This window comes from Sarcophilus harrisii, chromosome 2 (genome assembly GCF_902635505.1).
Source record: "Sarcophilus harrisii chromosome 2, mSarHar1.11, whole genome shotgun sequence".
Classification (NCBI taxonomy): domain Eukaryota; kingdom Metazoa; phylum Chordata; class Mammalia; order Dasyuromorphia; family Dasyuridae; genus Sarcophilus; species Sarcophilus harrisii.
Genome location: NC_045427.1, coordinates 182,715,593 through 182,734,005, shown reverse-complemented (window position 1 = coordinate 182,734,005; position 18,413 = coordinate 182,715,593). Strand labels below are relative to the sequence as shown.

General features: G+C 33.9%; 1 protein-coding gene across 2 annotated transcripts in view; it reads right to left on the bottom strand.

Moving 5' to 3' along the window:
• Positions 1 to 531: 531 nt before the first annotated feature.
• The window catches only part of SNTG2 (syntrophin gamma 2), a 628,864-nt gene continuing 610,982 nt past the window's right edge, over positions 532 to 18,413 (bottom strand). For both annotated transcript variants that reach the window (XM_031951163.1, XM_031951164.1), the window contains one exon: positions 532 to 1,168. In XM_031951163.1, coding sequence (XP_031807023.1) covers positions 1,037 to 1,168 — 132 coding nt within the window. In that variant the 3' untranslated portion in view covers positions 532 to 1,036. The remainder of the gene's footprint in view (positions 1,169 to 18,413) is intronic.

Genomic DNA, 18,413 nt, shown 5'->3' with positions numbered 1-18,413 from the left:
TTAAAACTTCCCTGGGACTGTATCAGCATTATTTCCTCTATTATATCTTATTTTAAGATGTTAGTCATATAAAATATAATATTTCAGTAGGAATATTTGAAATCATGAATATGTTTTAGGAATTTTTTAAATGAAAGTACTATTAAAATACTATATTAATTAGAAATATTCCTGCTCCACTAAAAACATTTCTCTTCTTTCCTCAGTATCAGATATATAGGAAAGAGACTCATGAATCTACTGCATTGTTGTAAACATGATTTACCTTGGCCTACTGTTTATTTTTTTTCCTGCTAGTACTCATCTACATCTTAATGACAAAAGCCTGAGATCTGATAGCTGAGAGCTCTTGCACTGCCTATGTTTTATTGATTTTGCAATATGTACATGGTGCTCTTAGAAATGTCATAGTGTTTTCCTGCAAGTAAAATACAACTAACTCCATTAAAGTGCTTTTTAATTAAAAAAAAAACAAAACAAACCAACCAAAAATAACTAAGCAAAACAAACAAAAACATGGGAAAGATCTTTTCTTTTGAGAAGAAAAATATTTGAAAAAAATATTGTGAAGAACCTACATTGTAGGAATTATAGTTCGATGTCTCATCTCCCTCACATCATCTCTCATAAAAGCAAGACCAGAAGACCAAGCCAGCCTCTCCCCTTTTAAGAGAAAACAAAACAGTGGAACCCCAGTCTCTCCATTAATATTATTAATGAATCTTCCCAACAGGGGCAGTCAAGTCCTTAGTGTTCCATATTTCTTATAAAAATGATAATAGAAATGTTATGGATCACTGTACTTGGGAATTCTGATTTATGTTATATACAACAAGCTGATTGCCTTGAACAAATATGTTCCAAATTGTCAAGTTTAACAAGTATGACCCAAATTTGGAAACTAGTTACATATTTTATTGGTATCACAACTATAGGCTCATTATAAAATCACACAAAGTTGCAATATTGTTCAGGAAAGAATTAATGTCTTAAGAAAATAATTTAATTTTCAGTCATCACTTGACAGGAACAATTTTCAGTTGCTATACATGTATCTTCTTGCAACACTCTGGCTGTCTATAAACATGGGATCTATCGATGCCACTTTTGCAGCAATAAAGGAGTGTATGCAATGTAAAATAGCTGTCAGGTCCTGGAATTCAAGTTCCTATAAGAAAAAGAATAAATATACTCATTATTAGAATATAAGGGAAAACAACAACAACAACAACAACAACAACAACAACAACATCAAACAAATAAAACCGATCCAACAAACCAAGAATCTATTGTAAAACTTTAGGTGTCCTTAAAAGTTATGTCCACGTTCCTGGGGGAGAGAAGTAGCTTTGCTAATATGAAGTATAAAACTCTGAAAATTGGAAACCATCAAAATAACTATCATTTCTTGGAATCTATGTTTTAGCAATATGTTTTCTAAGCAGAACTCTGATGCTGGAACTTAGGTGTCAGAGAAATAGAGTTTACACCAATTTAACAACCATTTAGGTAGCACTTGAAGGTTTGAAAAGCATTTTGTATATATGATTTCATTGGATCCTCACATGAAGCTTGTGAATTGCAAAGTTGAGTGTCTTACCCAGGTTCAGTAGATGTTTGAGGGAGAAATATGAAGGGGAGTCTTTTTGACTCCAACTTCACCCTTCCCATCCACTATTGTCATCTTGCTGCCAAAAGTTATTTTTGATGTCTTGCTTTGTAATTTGATAAATGCTAGATTTTAATATGGAGCAATTCTATGTAACAACTGTAAATATTCATAAAGCACCTAGGAGGGCTCTGGTACTGTGCTATGTGCTAAGTATAGAAAGAAAAAAAAATGAATCAATTCCTACTCTTTGGGAGCTTATGTTCTACATATCTTTAGCTCCTGTATCCCTCAAGTTACCATGCTCCTTAAATCTTTTTGTAGTTACTATATGAGGATCAATTCTGATAGAAGTGGCTATCTTCAGCAATGAGAAGATCCAATTCAGTTCCAATTGATCAGTGATGAACAGAACCAGCTACGTCCAGCGAAAGAACACTGAGAAATGAATGTAGACTGTTTGCATTTTTGTTTTTCTTCCCAGATTATTTTTACCTTTCTAAATCTGATTTTTCTTGTGCAACAAGACAACTGTATAAATATGTACACATACACTGTATTTAAGATATACTTTAACATGTTTAACTGCCTGACATCTAGGGCAGGGGGTGGAGAGAAGGGGGGGAAAAGTTGGAACAGAAGTGATTGCAAGAGTTAATGTTGAAAAATTACCCATGCATATGTTCTGTCAATAAAAAGCTATAATAATAATAATAAAAATCTTTATTGTAGTGAAAATGTCATTAAAATAGTCACTTACATGGAAAAGAATTTTTATAATGGTGAGATGATAAGAAGTTGGCCTCAGTCCTTTTATTTCAATAAGCATTAAGTTTATGACTTGCATTGCAAAGTGGGAAATGAAACAATGACTAAGACATTATTCCTATCTTCAGGAAATTTAGAACATTTGCAACTATTTATGATGTCATTTTCGCTTACATAGCATCTAGTTATTTACAAAACACTTTCTTCATAGGTATCTATATTCAAGTCTCACTTCTGAGACTTATTTTGAATACATACGTACTACACACACACACATACACATACATACATACACATACACATAAAACCTTGGAAAAGTCAACTAAACTCTCTGAAACTTAATTTTCTCATCTACAAAATAATGAGGATGTTGAATTAGTTGGCCTCTTTCATCTTTCATCTTTATGAAAGCTCTGAATCCTTCACAAAGATGGTGCTTTATGTATAGTAGGCATCTTCAATTCAGGTCCACAATGGAATACAAACCCTTTTTTAAACCCTCCTCTCCTCCCATCCCTATTACTCTAAAAGACAACACTAATGTCCCAGTGGTTTCCAGTACAACCTAGGAGTCATCTGGACTCCTCATTATCTGTCATCCCCCATATCCAACCGGTTGCTAAGGTCTGTAGTTTTCACATTTGCCAACTGTCTTAAATATTCCCCTTTTCTCTCCTCCAGCACTGCCACCACTTTAGTGCAGACCCTCATTACCTAATAATAATACCTGGACTATTGTAATAAATTACTTGTGGGTCAGTCTTCCTTAAGTCTGTCACAATCCATCTTCTATTAAGCCATTAAAGTGCTTTTCATAAAGTGGAGGTCTGACTATGTCACTATACTACTCAATATATTCCAGGGGTTCCCTATTTTGCCTCTAGGATAAAATATAAAAATATTCTGTTGGCATTTAAAAGCTTTTTACATCGTTGTCTCATTCTACTTTTCCAGTCTTCTTAAACCTTACTTTCACCAGATAATCTGACCCAATGATATTAACCTCCTGGTGGTTCCACAAACAAGATATTCCACCTCTGGCTTCTGGGAATTCTTTCTGGCTATTCCTCATGCCTGGAATGATCTCTCACCCCTGCTTTCCTACTTTACCTTTCTGGTTTCTTTCTTTTACTTAACTAAAACCTTTCTTTTACTTGAAGCTTTCCTCAAGCCTTTTTAATATTAATACCTTCTCTCTGTTGATTACTTCTTAATATTCCTGTATATAGTTTGCTTTGTATAGATTTGTTTTCATTGCCTCACCCATTAGATTGTAAACTTTTTGTTGTCAAGGAATATCTTTTGCCTCTTCCATATCTCCAGTTCTTAGCTCAGTGCCAGACCCATAAATGTTTAGTGATTAATTGATCTTAAAGATTATGGCTAATTACACTAGACATTTCAAGAGAGATTTGATTTCATCTGTCCTAAAGGACTCTCTCCAATTGGATCCTTTATCTGCCCTCACAGTGGAACACTGTATGCAAATCAAAAGATTATAACAATTGGTAATTAGTCTAAGGAAGAAGAAGAATGGGTACAGACACAATGAAAAAATAGCTTCTGGCATTCATCTCCAAAGTAATCTGGAACTGGAATGTTCATTCAAAATATCTAGTTGGTATTCATGTGAACAATATAATTGTACTCTGGAAAAGAATACCTTTAATACCCTTTAAACTATAGGATCTTGAGTTTATCACCTTTCTAATGGAAATTGTTTTTGTTTACAGATCATAAGAGTGACACATTTGAAATTAGAACACAATGAAAACAAGATATCTAATCATAATATCTATAATAAAAATAATATCTGTAATATCTCATTTCACCATTTTGTGTCTCAGTTTCCTTAATTATACCATAAGAAAGTTGTACTCAGTAGAGTTTAATGCATATTGTTGTAAATTCAATAATCATAGTAACTTGAATTTCTAAAGCACTTTTAATGTTTGCAAAGCAGTTTATTTATGTCATCTTATTTGATTTTCACCTCAACTCTGTGAGGGAGGTTCTATAATCCCATTTCAGAGATAAGGAAAATTGAGTCTCAGGGAAATTAAGTAATTTGCTGGAAGTTATTTGAGATAGGAGTTGAACTGAGGTCTTCCCAACTCCAACTATTAACAATCCATCCATTCTAATACTGATGGCTGTTTTCACTAACTTCTTAAGACATGCATTACCTAGTTAAACTTTGTATCTTTCAACACAATTTTCTTCAGAAATATTTACTTGATTATATCAATGCCTCTTTAGTAGTGTTAAAGTGACAACAATAGTACATAGATGTCTCTTGGATTATAGAAAATAAACAAAAGATTTCCAACTGCAGACTCTGCAATCAAGGGTGGAAAAAGAGGGGAAGAAAAGTTTCCTAAGTTCCCTGGAACAAGACAAAGATTATTCAAAAACATCGGAAACTGTTGCACAAAACAATTGGAATCCTCATGAATTTTGAAACCTTGCTGTTTCAGGTTCATTATTTTTTGAACACATGTTGTTAGTAATGATGCCTTGTGTTACAATTTTAAGGCTAAGTAAAGACCAAAGGTGTATTTTTGATTTTGAATTAGAATTTTGACTGAACAAAGCTGTAAATGATTATTACTGTTGAGTCCCAGAGTTCCTCAAGTAAAAGTGTATTTGGGCTTGTAGACTAAATGGTCTATTTTTAATACTGAATAAATCTTTGGGTGTAAATATTAAAGGCCTCTGGCTCAGCATCCTGCATTATATGGATCCTACTCTTAGCTCTACCACAAACTTACTCTGTGATCTTGGGCACTAATGTTTCTGGGTCACAGTTTCCACATATATTAAATGGAAAAAATGACATGATAAAGATCTGGCTGAGTAGTATTCCATATGGAAAAAAAATAGCTCAAGTATTTTATCAGATTTTGATCACTCTGATTTGCCTAAATCCACAAAAATAAGGAGGTGACTGAAAACACAATATAACCTGGAAATTTGCATTGACATGGTATGATTCAATACTTCAATGTCTACCATATGCCATTTATCCAAAAAAGAGAAATGTATTGTGTATGCATCCGAAATCCAAATAGGACTTTTACAAGTGATTTTATTGCCACAATTAGGTTTACAGCTGTATGATACAAACTATTGAGGGATGACATGAGCCAAGAATTCTTTAAAAAGGCAAATGGTTTTAAATATATTTAGTGAGCAATCAAGCTAGCATTCTCTCTTTTCCTATTCAAGTACACAGGGGACTAGGAGTTATGTCATTCAAATAGAGAATCTCATTCTCTCTTTTTCCATTAGACTCTTTCATTAGTGTTTCCTCAAACTGATATTCCTGAGTAGTCATAGGATCCTTTATTTAGAACCTGTTAGTCATCAGGTTCAACCTTTTCATTGATGAAATTCTGAGGCTGAGAAAGGTTAAACTACTTGTCACATGGCTACTAATTATTCTAAGAAGGACCTTAAATCTTTCTAACTTCATGGTCAGTGCTCTATCCATTGTACCACATAGCTGCTTCATAGTAATAACTAACATTTATAGGATATTTTAAAGTTTGCAAAGTACTTTACAATTCTCACAAAAACCTTGTAAGGAAGTTAATATTATCACAGAAGAAAAAACTGAGTCTGAGAGGTTAAGATACATACAACTAATAATTATCAGAGGCAAGATTTGACTCAGGGCTTCTTGACTTAAAGTTCAATGCTGTACTCATCATACCACCTAGTTGTCATTAACCCTAAATAGAAGACTGGATTAAAAGTCCAGCATATAAGCCTTCACATTCACCCTTGTATACATCTTCCCATGGTTTCCAAATGTGGAATGGGCTGATTTAAGAGGTCTTCATGAAAAGACTAGATAACCATTTGTCAGAAGTGTGGTAGAAAGAAAATGGGATGATGATTTGATATGGTTGATGGATTGGAGGTCTAGATATAAATGATGAGTAGGATTTAATAAAGGAAAGCAGAAGAAGAGGTGGAAATTCAACAAATTTTGGGCAGATAAGAGAATTATTGACCATGGGGGGTTCAAGGATGGAATAGGTCATAGGAATTGAGTAGGTTGAGGAATTGAGTGAATAGAGCATCTTAATGAGAGTTAATATGTTATGTATGTTGAATTCTTCTAGTATAAGGACAGGAGTTGGGGAAGAAAGACAGATTGTCAGCCAGGTATCAGACTGATTGAGGAAGAAGGGATGTGACTTCGAGATCTGTAGACAAAAGTGGCGCAAATTTTGAATTAATGGTAGATATAACATGGCCTTCACCTTTGGGTGAAGAAATTACTGATTGATGGAGTTAAAGTGAGAACCTAGAAGAGCCAATGAGGAGCAAGGAACTTTCCATTTCCCCCACCTGAACCAATGAATTGAAGAGAATGAATAAAGATACAGTCAGCACTAGAAAATATAGCCAGTGAATCTGTGCCATCATAAGGGAACCAGGTTTTGCTAATTTTTAGAAGATGAAAGAAATGGGAAGGGAAGTAATTTAGATTAAAAGGAAGTCTGTTGTCCATAGAAAAGGCATTCCAAAGGCACAGTAGCTTGTAAATATGGGGTTGAGAAGGATGGGAATAAAGAATTAGAGGATAGGGAATAAAAAGATGAGATTTGGATATTGACCTACAATTGTTCAGAATCACCAGAATATTTAGGGAATGACCAAGTGAAAGAATAAACATTTTTGAAAGGAAGGTGCCACTTATCTTCCCAGAAGAAAGTGTCAATCAAGCAGGAGACAAAGACAAGACAGAATGAAAGCTATTTAAATAGATGACCAAATTGGAGATGCCATTTTGCTATCCCTCTTCCCTTTGAAGCCTGTGGATTAGATAGGAGATGGCACAAGAACAGAGGAAAGCCAAACATTCACAGCAGAGATGGAAGTCATATTTCTCCACAACTACAAGAACAGCAGGAGATGGAAAGCCTTAGAAAGTTTGTTCCTGTTTATACAGGAAGTTCTTCACATTGAAAAGATAGGTTGGCAGAGATTAGGCTGGCAATAAAAGTCAGAAGTTGCCTTATGTTGGCCCCTAACAGAATTCCCTCATAATACATAAGCATTGGGAGATGGAAGGCAAGAGCAATAAGAGAAAGATCATACTCCTCTTCTGACTTGGGGCTGGAGATCAGATAGGCACAATGAGAGCTAGAAGTCTTACATGCAAGGGGAAATTATTTTGGGGAGAATGAAAATCAGTCTGGTTCCTACTGCCATCCCACAGGGGACACCACATTAGGAGATGATGGTATAGTTCAGAAGAAGGGATGATTCCTCTTGGCATAGTTAATTGCATGATATGATCATTTTAGTGATGCCACTCAGTTGCCAAGTCTTGTCATTACTAATTCAGCATCCTTTGCATCCATCCTTTCTTTACCTCACACAGTCATCATTTCTTGTTGGAACCATTGAAGAACAAACCTTTAACTAATTTCCTTGACTTAATTCTATCCTCAACTGAACCTGTCCTTTACATAGTTGCCAAATTGATTTTTCTAAAACACAGATTTGACACATCACTTTCTTGCTCAACACACTCCAATGATTCTTTGTTTCTTTTAAGATCAAATATAAATTCCTCTGCTTGGCCTTAAAAGCCTCCACAGCCTTATTCCAGTCTACTTTCCATGTTTATTACATATTATTTATCTTGAGGCAATTAATATGCTTGCCAAATTAGATTTCAATTTCCATATATATACACATACACATATATACACATATGTCTCATATAAACACATATATATATCTGTACGTATATGTGTGTAATATAAATATATTTTAATATGTCAACATTATTTATCTATCTCTATCTATCTATAGTATATGTAGCTTGCCCATCTCTATGAGTTCATGCTGGCTGTCCTTCATGAATGACACACCTTTGGACCATCTTTTTTTGTTTGTTATCTGAGGTAATTGCAGTAAGTGACCTGCTGAAGGTCACACAACTAGTAAGTGTTAAGTGTCTGAGACAGGATTTGAATTTAGGTCCTCCTGACTCCAAGATTAGTGCTTTATCCATTGTACCACCATCTTTTACATGAAGATTTTTATCAATTTATCCCAGCTACTACTGGCCTCCCTGAAAAATCATCTTGTATTTTTTTTGGTAAATATTTCCCACATGCCTATGTGCTCACATATTATCTTTTTTGATATATACAAGAGGACAAAGATTTTTTTTCACTTTTATTTTTGTATCTCTAACAAACACTAGAGTGCATGGCATAAGTTGGATTATTTATCCTGGCTTCACTTCCTAACATGTCAGATGACATGCATGCAAGCTGCTTAAAATGTTTTGTGGTTATTTTTAGATATATACATTCTTCATTATTCTGATAATAAGGAAATCCAAACTGTCTTTTTGCATATTTATAATTCTTGCCATCTCATAGCACTAGAGGTTTTTGATCTTTCAACACTGATTGAGTCATGAAAACTCAAAAACCCTATTTAGAAGAAAAGGCAGATGGCAGTTGTGATAATGGTCTGACTACCATATGTTTCCCAGTACCCTCACCTTCACCTTCATTTGCAACTCGGCATGCTTCCCTCCCTTCTTTCCTATTTCACTGTGATAACTACAACTTCAAAACAAAAGGTAAGACTATCTAGTTTAAACAAACGACACCAAAGAGAAACTTCTTTTAATTCTAGGATAATGTGTTACACCTAGTGTATAGCCTCATTAAAGCTTTATAAATTCTGAACATAGGTCTGAATTAAATAGTTAGCCCTGGGAAACCAAAGCTTCTTGATTTGACAAGTTTCTTGGAACATCAATGTTATGCAGACAAATTAGGATTCTTATTAATTTAAAGGTTGTTGAAAATAGAAGAAATAGAGGAAAGAAGATAGATCTTGGCAGCAGCAACAACATCTTCTGATATAATGATCTGTATCTGACACTTAAACTTGCATTGTCCCCATACTAATACAAAAATCTTCAAGTGTCAATCTTCCCAAATAAATCACTGGAAGGAGTCCCCATTCAATGAATTTACCATACCAATGATGTCATGGTATCAAACTTTAAAAATTAAAAAAAAAAATTCACAGATGTCAAAAAATTGAGAGTACTCATTTACACTTAAGTAATAGAGTTAAAAGTCAAAGTCTGGTTGAGTTAAAATAGGAGCTTAAAATAAAATAAATTATTTAGCAACAGAAAAAAATACTACACTTAGGGAAGAGAAAATAAACTGCACTGATGAAAGTTGTCAAGGACTATGTTTTTATCCTCAAAAATCTTTTTATTTTCTACAGTCAGTACTTCTTTTGGATTTTTTTGATTTCTACACTACACTCCCATAGGCAGGCACTTTCCATCTATTCCCACCATTCTATTTCTCTTCAGGTTTCTTTTTTGTTTTTTTTTCTATTAGATTTTAAATCCATGAGAGCAGGAACTATCTTTTTCATATTTGTATCCCTAGTGCTTAGCACAGTGTTTTGCACGTTATTGTTCTTTGCCTTTACTTTTCAAAGAGGACAAATGACAACACAGGGTGATATTTTGATGCGATTATACATTAGATTTACCCTCTCTTCTAGAGTCATTGAAGCTCAATGGCAAGACAAAAGTTGGGATGACTTATGATGGTCTGGGAAGCAGTGGATAACTTGCCATCTTCAGTGTCTAACCAAGCTCTAAGCACTCCACAGTACCTGCTGCAATTATCTTCATGATAGCTGGAACAAATTGTTCTCATCTTCACATCCCACCATGGAAAGTCTTCATTTGCTTGAGTTAGACACCGCCTAACTCACTGAAGGTTTATGGAATATTGGTTACTTTTAATCTAGTATACCTCACAGGTTGATAAGCTTACTTGTGCTTGGCTTATGTTCATATTGTAATTTCTTAGAGCCACAGGTGAGAGCTGAGTGCCAGGTGGACATCTAAGGTGGATGAGAAGTCTGGAAAAAGATTCAGCAAACTGTCACATCAGAAGCATTAGTCCTCTTTGAATATCCATAAATCTATGTAGTTATACACACACACATATAATCTCTATGATTCCTTCCTAACTGAAATTCTTTAATTCTCCTTCATAGATTCGGTAAATTTTAAGAAGATTATATGTTATTTAGTCATTTCAATCATGTCCAACTTCAGTTTGGAGGTTTTCTTGGCAAAGATACTGAAGTGGTTTGCTATTTCCTTCTTCAGTGCACTTTACAGATGTGGAAACTAAGGCAAATAGAATTAAGTGACTTGCACAGGGTCACATGGCTGTGTGTGTGTAGAATATGGGAGAAAAAATTCTGAACAATAAAAGTAAAGAAAATACATGTTTAAATTCAACTATATAGAGAATCAATTTCAAATGGCCATTTCCTCAAATGCTGACATGTTGATTGCAGTAGAATTTGTTCACTTATAGTCTAAACAATTAAAAATCTTTCTGTAGAAGTTCAATAACTTCCCTCATTTGTAACTGTATTTTAATTCTTTATACCTTAGGGAATGGATTGGACCTAGTTATCACCATCTGTACATAGTCTTGAAAATAGTATTCTAAAGTTATTAGACTGGAAAATTCTATTTCCAGAGGCAATCAAAATTTGCATTGGCCCCATTCACATTTGCCAATGCTACCTCTCCTCTTCTGACTCCCAAGTTCAGTACTTTTTCCATTATACCTCACTGAGCTATATTATTCAGGTTGTTTTCCCCCAGTATATTTGTATTTGAAATCTAATTTCCTAACAAATCTGTTCCTACCAAACATGGGTCAAGATATTTATTTTAAACATGATATATAACTTGGCATTATTTACCCCCTTTTAAGACTATAGAACTTTTCCTTAATTAAAGAAAGGTTTAAATAAGCTCCTATCTGCTCTTACAAAATATGAATTATAAGGTCAATCATAAGTTGTGAAAATATTTCTCCTTTCACACTCCTTAGCTTTAAGTAGTCTCTATCTATCATTAGAGTGACACTTTCAATCAACACATCAATGTTAATATTACCCACATGTCCTCAATAAATCTTCTCCAGTTGAAATCACATTTCTTTATTGCACTATCCATATTTCCATCTCAGTGCACAAATTACTATACATTTGTCATCAAAATGAAAAAAAAATTCTGTGGAGGTGATTGGCATTTCTGATGAATTACAGCTATCAGAAGATTTTGGATTTTCCCTAATTGATATCTAATGACCCTTTGAGAGGCAAAAGGAAAAAAAATATAAAAGAAATACCAGTAGAGAAAATTGCTGTCCTCAGCCATAACAGTTCAAATACATGTTCAGTTTTAAGGCAGGGGGCACAAATCATTACTCATACATCAGGTTTTCTGTGTAAACCCCCAAAGCAGGGGTGACAGAAGAGTAGTGATGCATATTCTTTCTCTGGAGGATATTTATTGAACAAATGGAATGGATGGATATTGTATGCAATTTGCTTTGGAAAATTGCAAATAGAAATACCAATTATGATGACTGAGGTGGAATGACATACATATATTAAGGAGTTTCTATTGACTGAAGACCTAGATGAGTTCTTTCTACACACAGTGTTGAGAGGTTAAAGGATGTTGTACAGAGGTGCAGTAAACAGCTCTGGACTTGGAGTTAGAAAGATTTGAGTTCAAATTTGACCTCAGATATTTACTATCCATATGACCCTGAACAAAACACTTAATCTCTTACTGCCTCAGTTTTCTCAGATGTAAAATGAGGATGATAATAGCATCTATCTCCACAGTGTTATTGTGAGGATCAAATAATATAATATTTGTCAAGCACTTAGCATAGTTTCTGGCACATAATATTATGTAAGTGTTAGCTATTCTTATTCTTATTGTTATAATCTAAAAAAAGCATTAGGTTAGCTGTCAAGAAATTTGGATTCAATTTCAAACCTTGCTACTTACTGTCTCTGTGAACTTCAGTGAATTACTTTACTTTCTTGGTCCTCTGCACCTCAGTTTTCTCAGCTATAAAATCAGAGATTAGACTGCCAAAAAAAAAAAAAAAAGCTAATTTTAAGACCTTGGGTAAGTTATTTAACTTTTCTGAGTCTTAGCTTCCTCATCATTAAAATGATGAAAACACGTCTTATTTATCTCATGGGGACATTATGAGGATTAAATGTGATAACAAAGGTGAGAATGCTTAGTTAACTCTAAAGCATACTACTACTACCACCACACAACTAATACCACTACTGATACTAGCACCACTACTGCTACCACCACCACTACCACCACTACTACCACCATTATCACCAGCACCACTACTGCTGCTGCTGCTGCTGCTGCTATTGCTACTACTACTATCCTTGTTTTTGGTCCAAGAAATTCCCAGCCCTTTAATTGTTCTTGGCCTGGCTACTCCTCCTGGCTTTATGCTTACTTAAAAGGGCATCTGTGTTTTAGAAGAAGATTCTTAATAAAATCTCAAGTTTCACTTCACATTCACTGTTATGATAAAAACTTTTGTTGTTACATGGTGCTTTTCACTTTTTTTCAAAATACTTTCATATCATTTATAATCAAAATATTTTTAATATTTAAAGAGAAGAGAGAAGTTAGGGAGCACATTATTACACTTTTTTTTTTTGCAAGTTAGGAAGTTGTATTGAAAATATATTATGTAATTTGTACAAGATCACATAACAGGTTAGTGGTAGATTCTAGCCTTGAATTAATTGTTCTTTTTATTTTTTTTTAATTTGTACACATTTATTGTGAACTTTAAATAAAGATAAAATCAAATCAACCTGGCAAACATTTATTAATAGTCACTGGGAATGCCAAAGATAAAATCAAACAGTCCTTGACCCCAAGGAACTAATATTCAATGGTGAGGAAGGGAAATAAAATATGCATCCAGATAAACAAATCATTTAATATAAGGTAACTTGAGGATAGAGGAAATAGTAACAAGGATATACATGTTTATATGTGCACAATATATTCATGAATCTAGTATGTTGAATAAAGAGATGAACATGAACAGAGCCTTGTAAAAGGCTGACATGGAAAGGAAATAAAATTCCTGGTTTGGGGAGGTGGCTTGAACTAATGTAGGCATACAAGAAAGAGGATGGTGATTATAGGAATCATAGAATAGAAGGATCTTTTGAAGTCATTAAGTTAGCCCCTTCACCTGGCAAATAAGGAAATTATGATTCAAAGAAGGATCATACAACTAGCAAGTTTCTGAGGCAGAAACCTTAATGAAAACCTGGTCTTCCTTATCATAAATCCAGCACTCTAGATATTCCATCACATATCTGATATTTAGATTATGTGAAAGGCAACAGTGAAAAGTAAGAATGGAAAGATAGGTTAGCATCAGGATGTGAAAAGTCTTACATGCTAAACTCTAAATGGTTTATATTTCTACTGGAAGCAATAGGGAGACACTGAGTTATTGAATGAGGAATGGAGGAGTGGTGGTAATAGCATGATTGTGTTGTACATTAGAAGGTTTATTTTGGCTTTCATGGGAGGAATGCCTAGAGATGTTAGAGATCAGGTGACCCACGAGGTGACTATGCAATAATCTAGATAATACTTTATTGTACTCTGAACTAATCAATCACATTATTTGTTAATGAAATGGGGAAGAGTGCAAAAGATATTTGTGGATGTTGAACTGACTGGTTAAAGGATCAATCAGTCAATAATAATTTATCTCACATTTAGTATGTGTTAAATACTATGACAAAAAACTCGAGAAAGAAAGAAGAGCAAAATTGTTCTTATCCTCAAGGAGTTCACATTCTAATGGGGAAGTTACATATACATAAAATCAGAATATGCAAGTTATATACAGAGCACATCTAATTTGAAAGCAGAGATAACTCTTAGATCTGAGAACCCAAAAAAGGCTTACTACAGTAGGTGAAATATAAGCTGAGACTTGAAGGAAGCCAGAAGACAACTAGTACAAAGGCATGGAAATAAGAGAGTTGTATTAAAGGTCTACATTAAGTAGACCAGTGTAGCTGGATCAACAGTAGGAAGGGTAATAAAATATAAAAAATCTCGGAGTGTCAGATCTATGCTTTAGGAAAATCATTTTGACAGTTGAATCAAGGATGGATTTGGGTGGAGACTAGATATAATAAGGAGATCAATTATTAAGCTATTAAAATAATCCAACTTGGAACTGATAAAAGTCTGAACTAGAGTCTTGGCTGAGTGTGAGGAAAGAGTTACATATTAGGAAAGGAAAAATAATACAATATGACAATAAAGTGAATATGTGGGGTAAGAATGAGGAGTTGAAGATGACATCAAAGTTATAGCCTCAGTGACTAGGAGGGTGGTGATTCCCTAAAGAGTCATAAGGAATTTTGGAAGAAGATGTTTGGAAGAAAAGATAATGAGTTCAGTTTTAGACATATGATTGAGATACATATAAGGCAAGTTTAAAATGTTCAAGCAGAAGTTGGTGATGCAGAACTGGTGCTTCGAAAAGAGAGGTGCTTGAGCTAGATAGCTAGATCTAGAAATCATCTTCATAGAGAAAATAAGTCATTTGCCATGAGCCATGGCAAATGATGAGATCAACAAGTAAGATGGAATGGAAGAAAAGAGAAGACAGTCTAGTACAGACTTTTGGGACCACATGATTAATGGTTGTCCTAGGGATAAAAGTAAGCAAAAGAAACAAAGAAAGAGTAGACAGATAGAACAGAATTAATGAATACTCAAAGAAGATAGCATGTCCAGAAGGAGGTGATAGGCAGTGACATGTTAGAAATCCAAAAGGAAAAAAGATTGAGAAAAAGTCTATCAGGTTTGACAATTAAGAAATCACTAGTACTTTTGGAGAGGACAATTTCAATTTGAAGATAAAGTTATGAGGTTATAAACTAGATTGCTGAGAGGTTACAAAGGAATATTAAAATAATTTTAAAAAATAATTTAGTTAAGAAGGGGAGGAAAAATATAGTATGTTGTTTAATGGGAATCAAATGAGAATTTTTTAAAATGGGAAAGATATAGGCATGCTTGTAGTTAGTAAGAGATTCAGTAGATAGGAAAATATTAAAGAGCAGAAAGAGAAAGGAAGAACCAAAGACGACAACACATTTTGTGAGCTTAAGTGATTGTAAGGAAAATGGTGATATGAGCATCAGGAGGAAGTGTTAATGTGGGTGATAAAAGAGTTCATTTTTTTCCCTATAACTATGTGTTTATGAAACCATTTCAGAAATAAACTTGAAATGTGGTGCTATATCATTCCTGGTACACATTCACTAAACTTGACAAAACTTCCATTTTTCAAGAACTTGGAATGAGAAAGAGGTTAAGCAGTAGCCCCACAGATGTTTGGTGTTTTTTAGTATTCTAATAGCCTATGCCTTTTAGGAGTTGCAGTGTTTATCCCATTTCTTCATTTTTTCTTCTCTTAATACTATATACTATTTTTGGTATAAAGGAAAAAGAATGTAACAGGAAATCAAGAGATCTCGCTTCTGTTGCTGGATGTGCCATTACATGCCTTTGTGACCTTAGAGTAACTGTTTCCTCTCTTTGGATCTCAAATTTCTCAATAGTGAAATGTGGGGATTGGACAATATGGTCTTGAGGTTCTTTCCAGCATTAGTCATCTATGGTTTTATGTATGCTTTCATTGGGGAAGGACTGGGGAGGGTAGGTGGGCAGATTAGTTGAGAGTGAGATAGCATATCCATCAACTGTTAAAGTTACACCAGTCCATATTCAAGCTGTGTGAACAAAATACATCTATTTGTGATATAAATTCTCCTTTCCCAATCTTATCTGGAATTTACTTGGGTCAACTATTACTCTTTCTTCTCTGTGGACCAGATTCATTCAGCTAGACCCAGGAGGATAAACTTTCCCAAAGAAAGTGCTTCTTTGTAACCTTTAAAGGTTACATTCTATAATTTACCACTTCTGATATTGTCTGCTTTCAGCCATAAAATCTACTCAGTTGTTTCTTTGGCTCACATTTTAAAACCACCTTTTCCCCTTCAGCAAATAATGGAATTATAACTTCATAAATTTTATTTATACTAAAGCTCAGCATTATTACTTTGCCAGGATGCTTAAAAATTTGACTTTTCCAAATAGCTCTACATCTATCACTTTCACCCGCTTTCCTTGTCTCTGGAGACATATATTTTAAAGATGAATGATCACTCCTTGCAAAGTTGTTTGCACAATATATAGTCCTTGAAACTTATGATAGTCCAGAGTTGCTTAGACATATACCAGGAAAATGACAGCTAGGAGGTGAAGTAAACCTATGTTTCTTTTTCCTTCATGTAAACATTTTATTTAGAAACTGCCAAGTTCTGAACAGAAATAAATAATACCTAAACTTGTCTAAATAAAAATAAATTTTAGAAGGGTGATATAGAATTCTACTTATTATGAAATGAAGATTGAAAAATAGAAATGAGAAAGAATATGTAAACATGAGAAAAGGAAAGATAATTCCAACTCATGCATAATTACAGAAAATGAAAACCAGACATCACTTCATGCTATTAATTTTCTAACTTAAACTATCAAATGGCTGAATAAGGTCTATTCACATTACTATTCTCTTCTAATGCCACAGGTTCTTATTTTAGGAAAGTGATTTCTCTCCCTTTCCCTCTCTCCTTTCTTTTTCTATCATCAAAGAACTTCATTTCCAGTCATTTAAGAATCTAAGCAGATTGAAATTATGTGACTAAAATGACTAAAAACAAATATATCCTTTGATCCAGAGATCACACTATCAGGCATATATTTCAAGGGGTCAAAGATTTTTTTTTTTTAAAATGTCCTAAATACATTTTTTAAAGTGCAAAGTAGCACCTTTTTTGTGATTAAGAACGAAAAGTAGACTCCATTAACTTGAGAATGACTAAACAAGTACATGAATGTATTGGGATATTACTCTGCTGTATGAAATGATGAAGAATATGAAAACAGAAAGGTATGGGAAATTTTATACAAACTAGAAGAGAAGTAAGCAGAAACAGGATAGTTAAACACAATTAATATAAGAACATTAGAAACAAAACAATTGAAATGGAATGTAGTGAAATTATCAAGATAAAGCTTGTGCCTCAAAGAAAAAATAAAAGAAAATTTTTCCTCTGACTTTTCTTTTCCTTTTTGCAAAGGCAGGGCAATATGTATAGAACACTGCATATAATGCTAGAAACTTAGTTTTACATTTTTTTTCCATCTTTATAAAATTCTTGATTATATGAAATGTCTCTCTGGGACATAGTAGGGATTCAATGGGAGGGGGTAGTGATATCAAACCAAAATATTTTGATAAAATTTATTTAACAGAAGATATATGTTGTAAGGAGAGTACACACAGTTGGCAAGATGTTCCAAAGAATTATATTTCCAGTCAAATGAAGAAGCTTGTTTGGATAGAGAAGCTGAAAAAAAAAATCAAAACTGCTAGGTATTCCTCTGCTCCTTATCATAGAATCCTTTTAGATATCATTATCATCAGAGATAATGGATATCTCCCATATGGATGTAATAATCACTTCTATGGGAGACAGGAAAATTAGAGGTTCCCTAACATACTAATAGTCTAATTTGAAACATGGGGCTAAGTTTGGCAACAAACATTCCTACTTGTTAATTTTCAATAAACAGATGACTTCCAAATCTTTATTTTTCAGTCCTAATTTATTCCTGTATTTCTAATTTCCTGGTGGATAGCTCAACCTGGAAATACCATTCCACTTCCAAAATTTAATCATCTGAGAAATATTTTAAATTATATCTCTTCAGTATCTTTTCAATCTCTGGATCACATAGCTCGTGAGTGTTTGAGACAAAATTTGAATTCAGGAAGATGTGTCTTCCTGTCTCCAGGCCTGGTGTTCTATATACATACGCTTTAACTAAGTCTAGCACCAGGATGACTTTCCAGTCTTATTTCATATTATTTTCCCTTACATATTAGATTCCTACTAAATTGGAAGCTCCTTGACTTTGTTTTTATTTATATTTTTATCTCCAGTAGTAAGCCCAGTGATTGACATATAGAAGGCACTT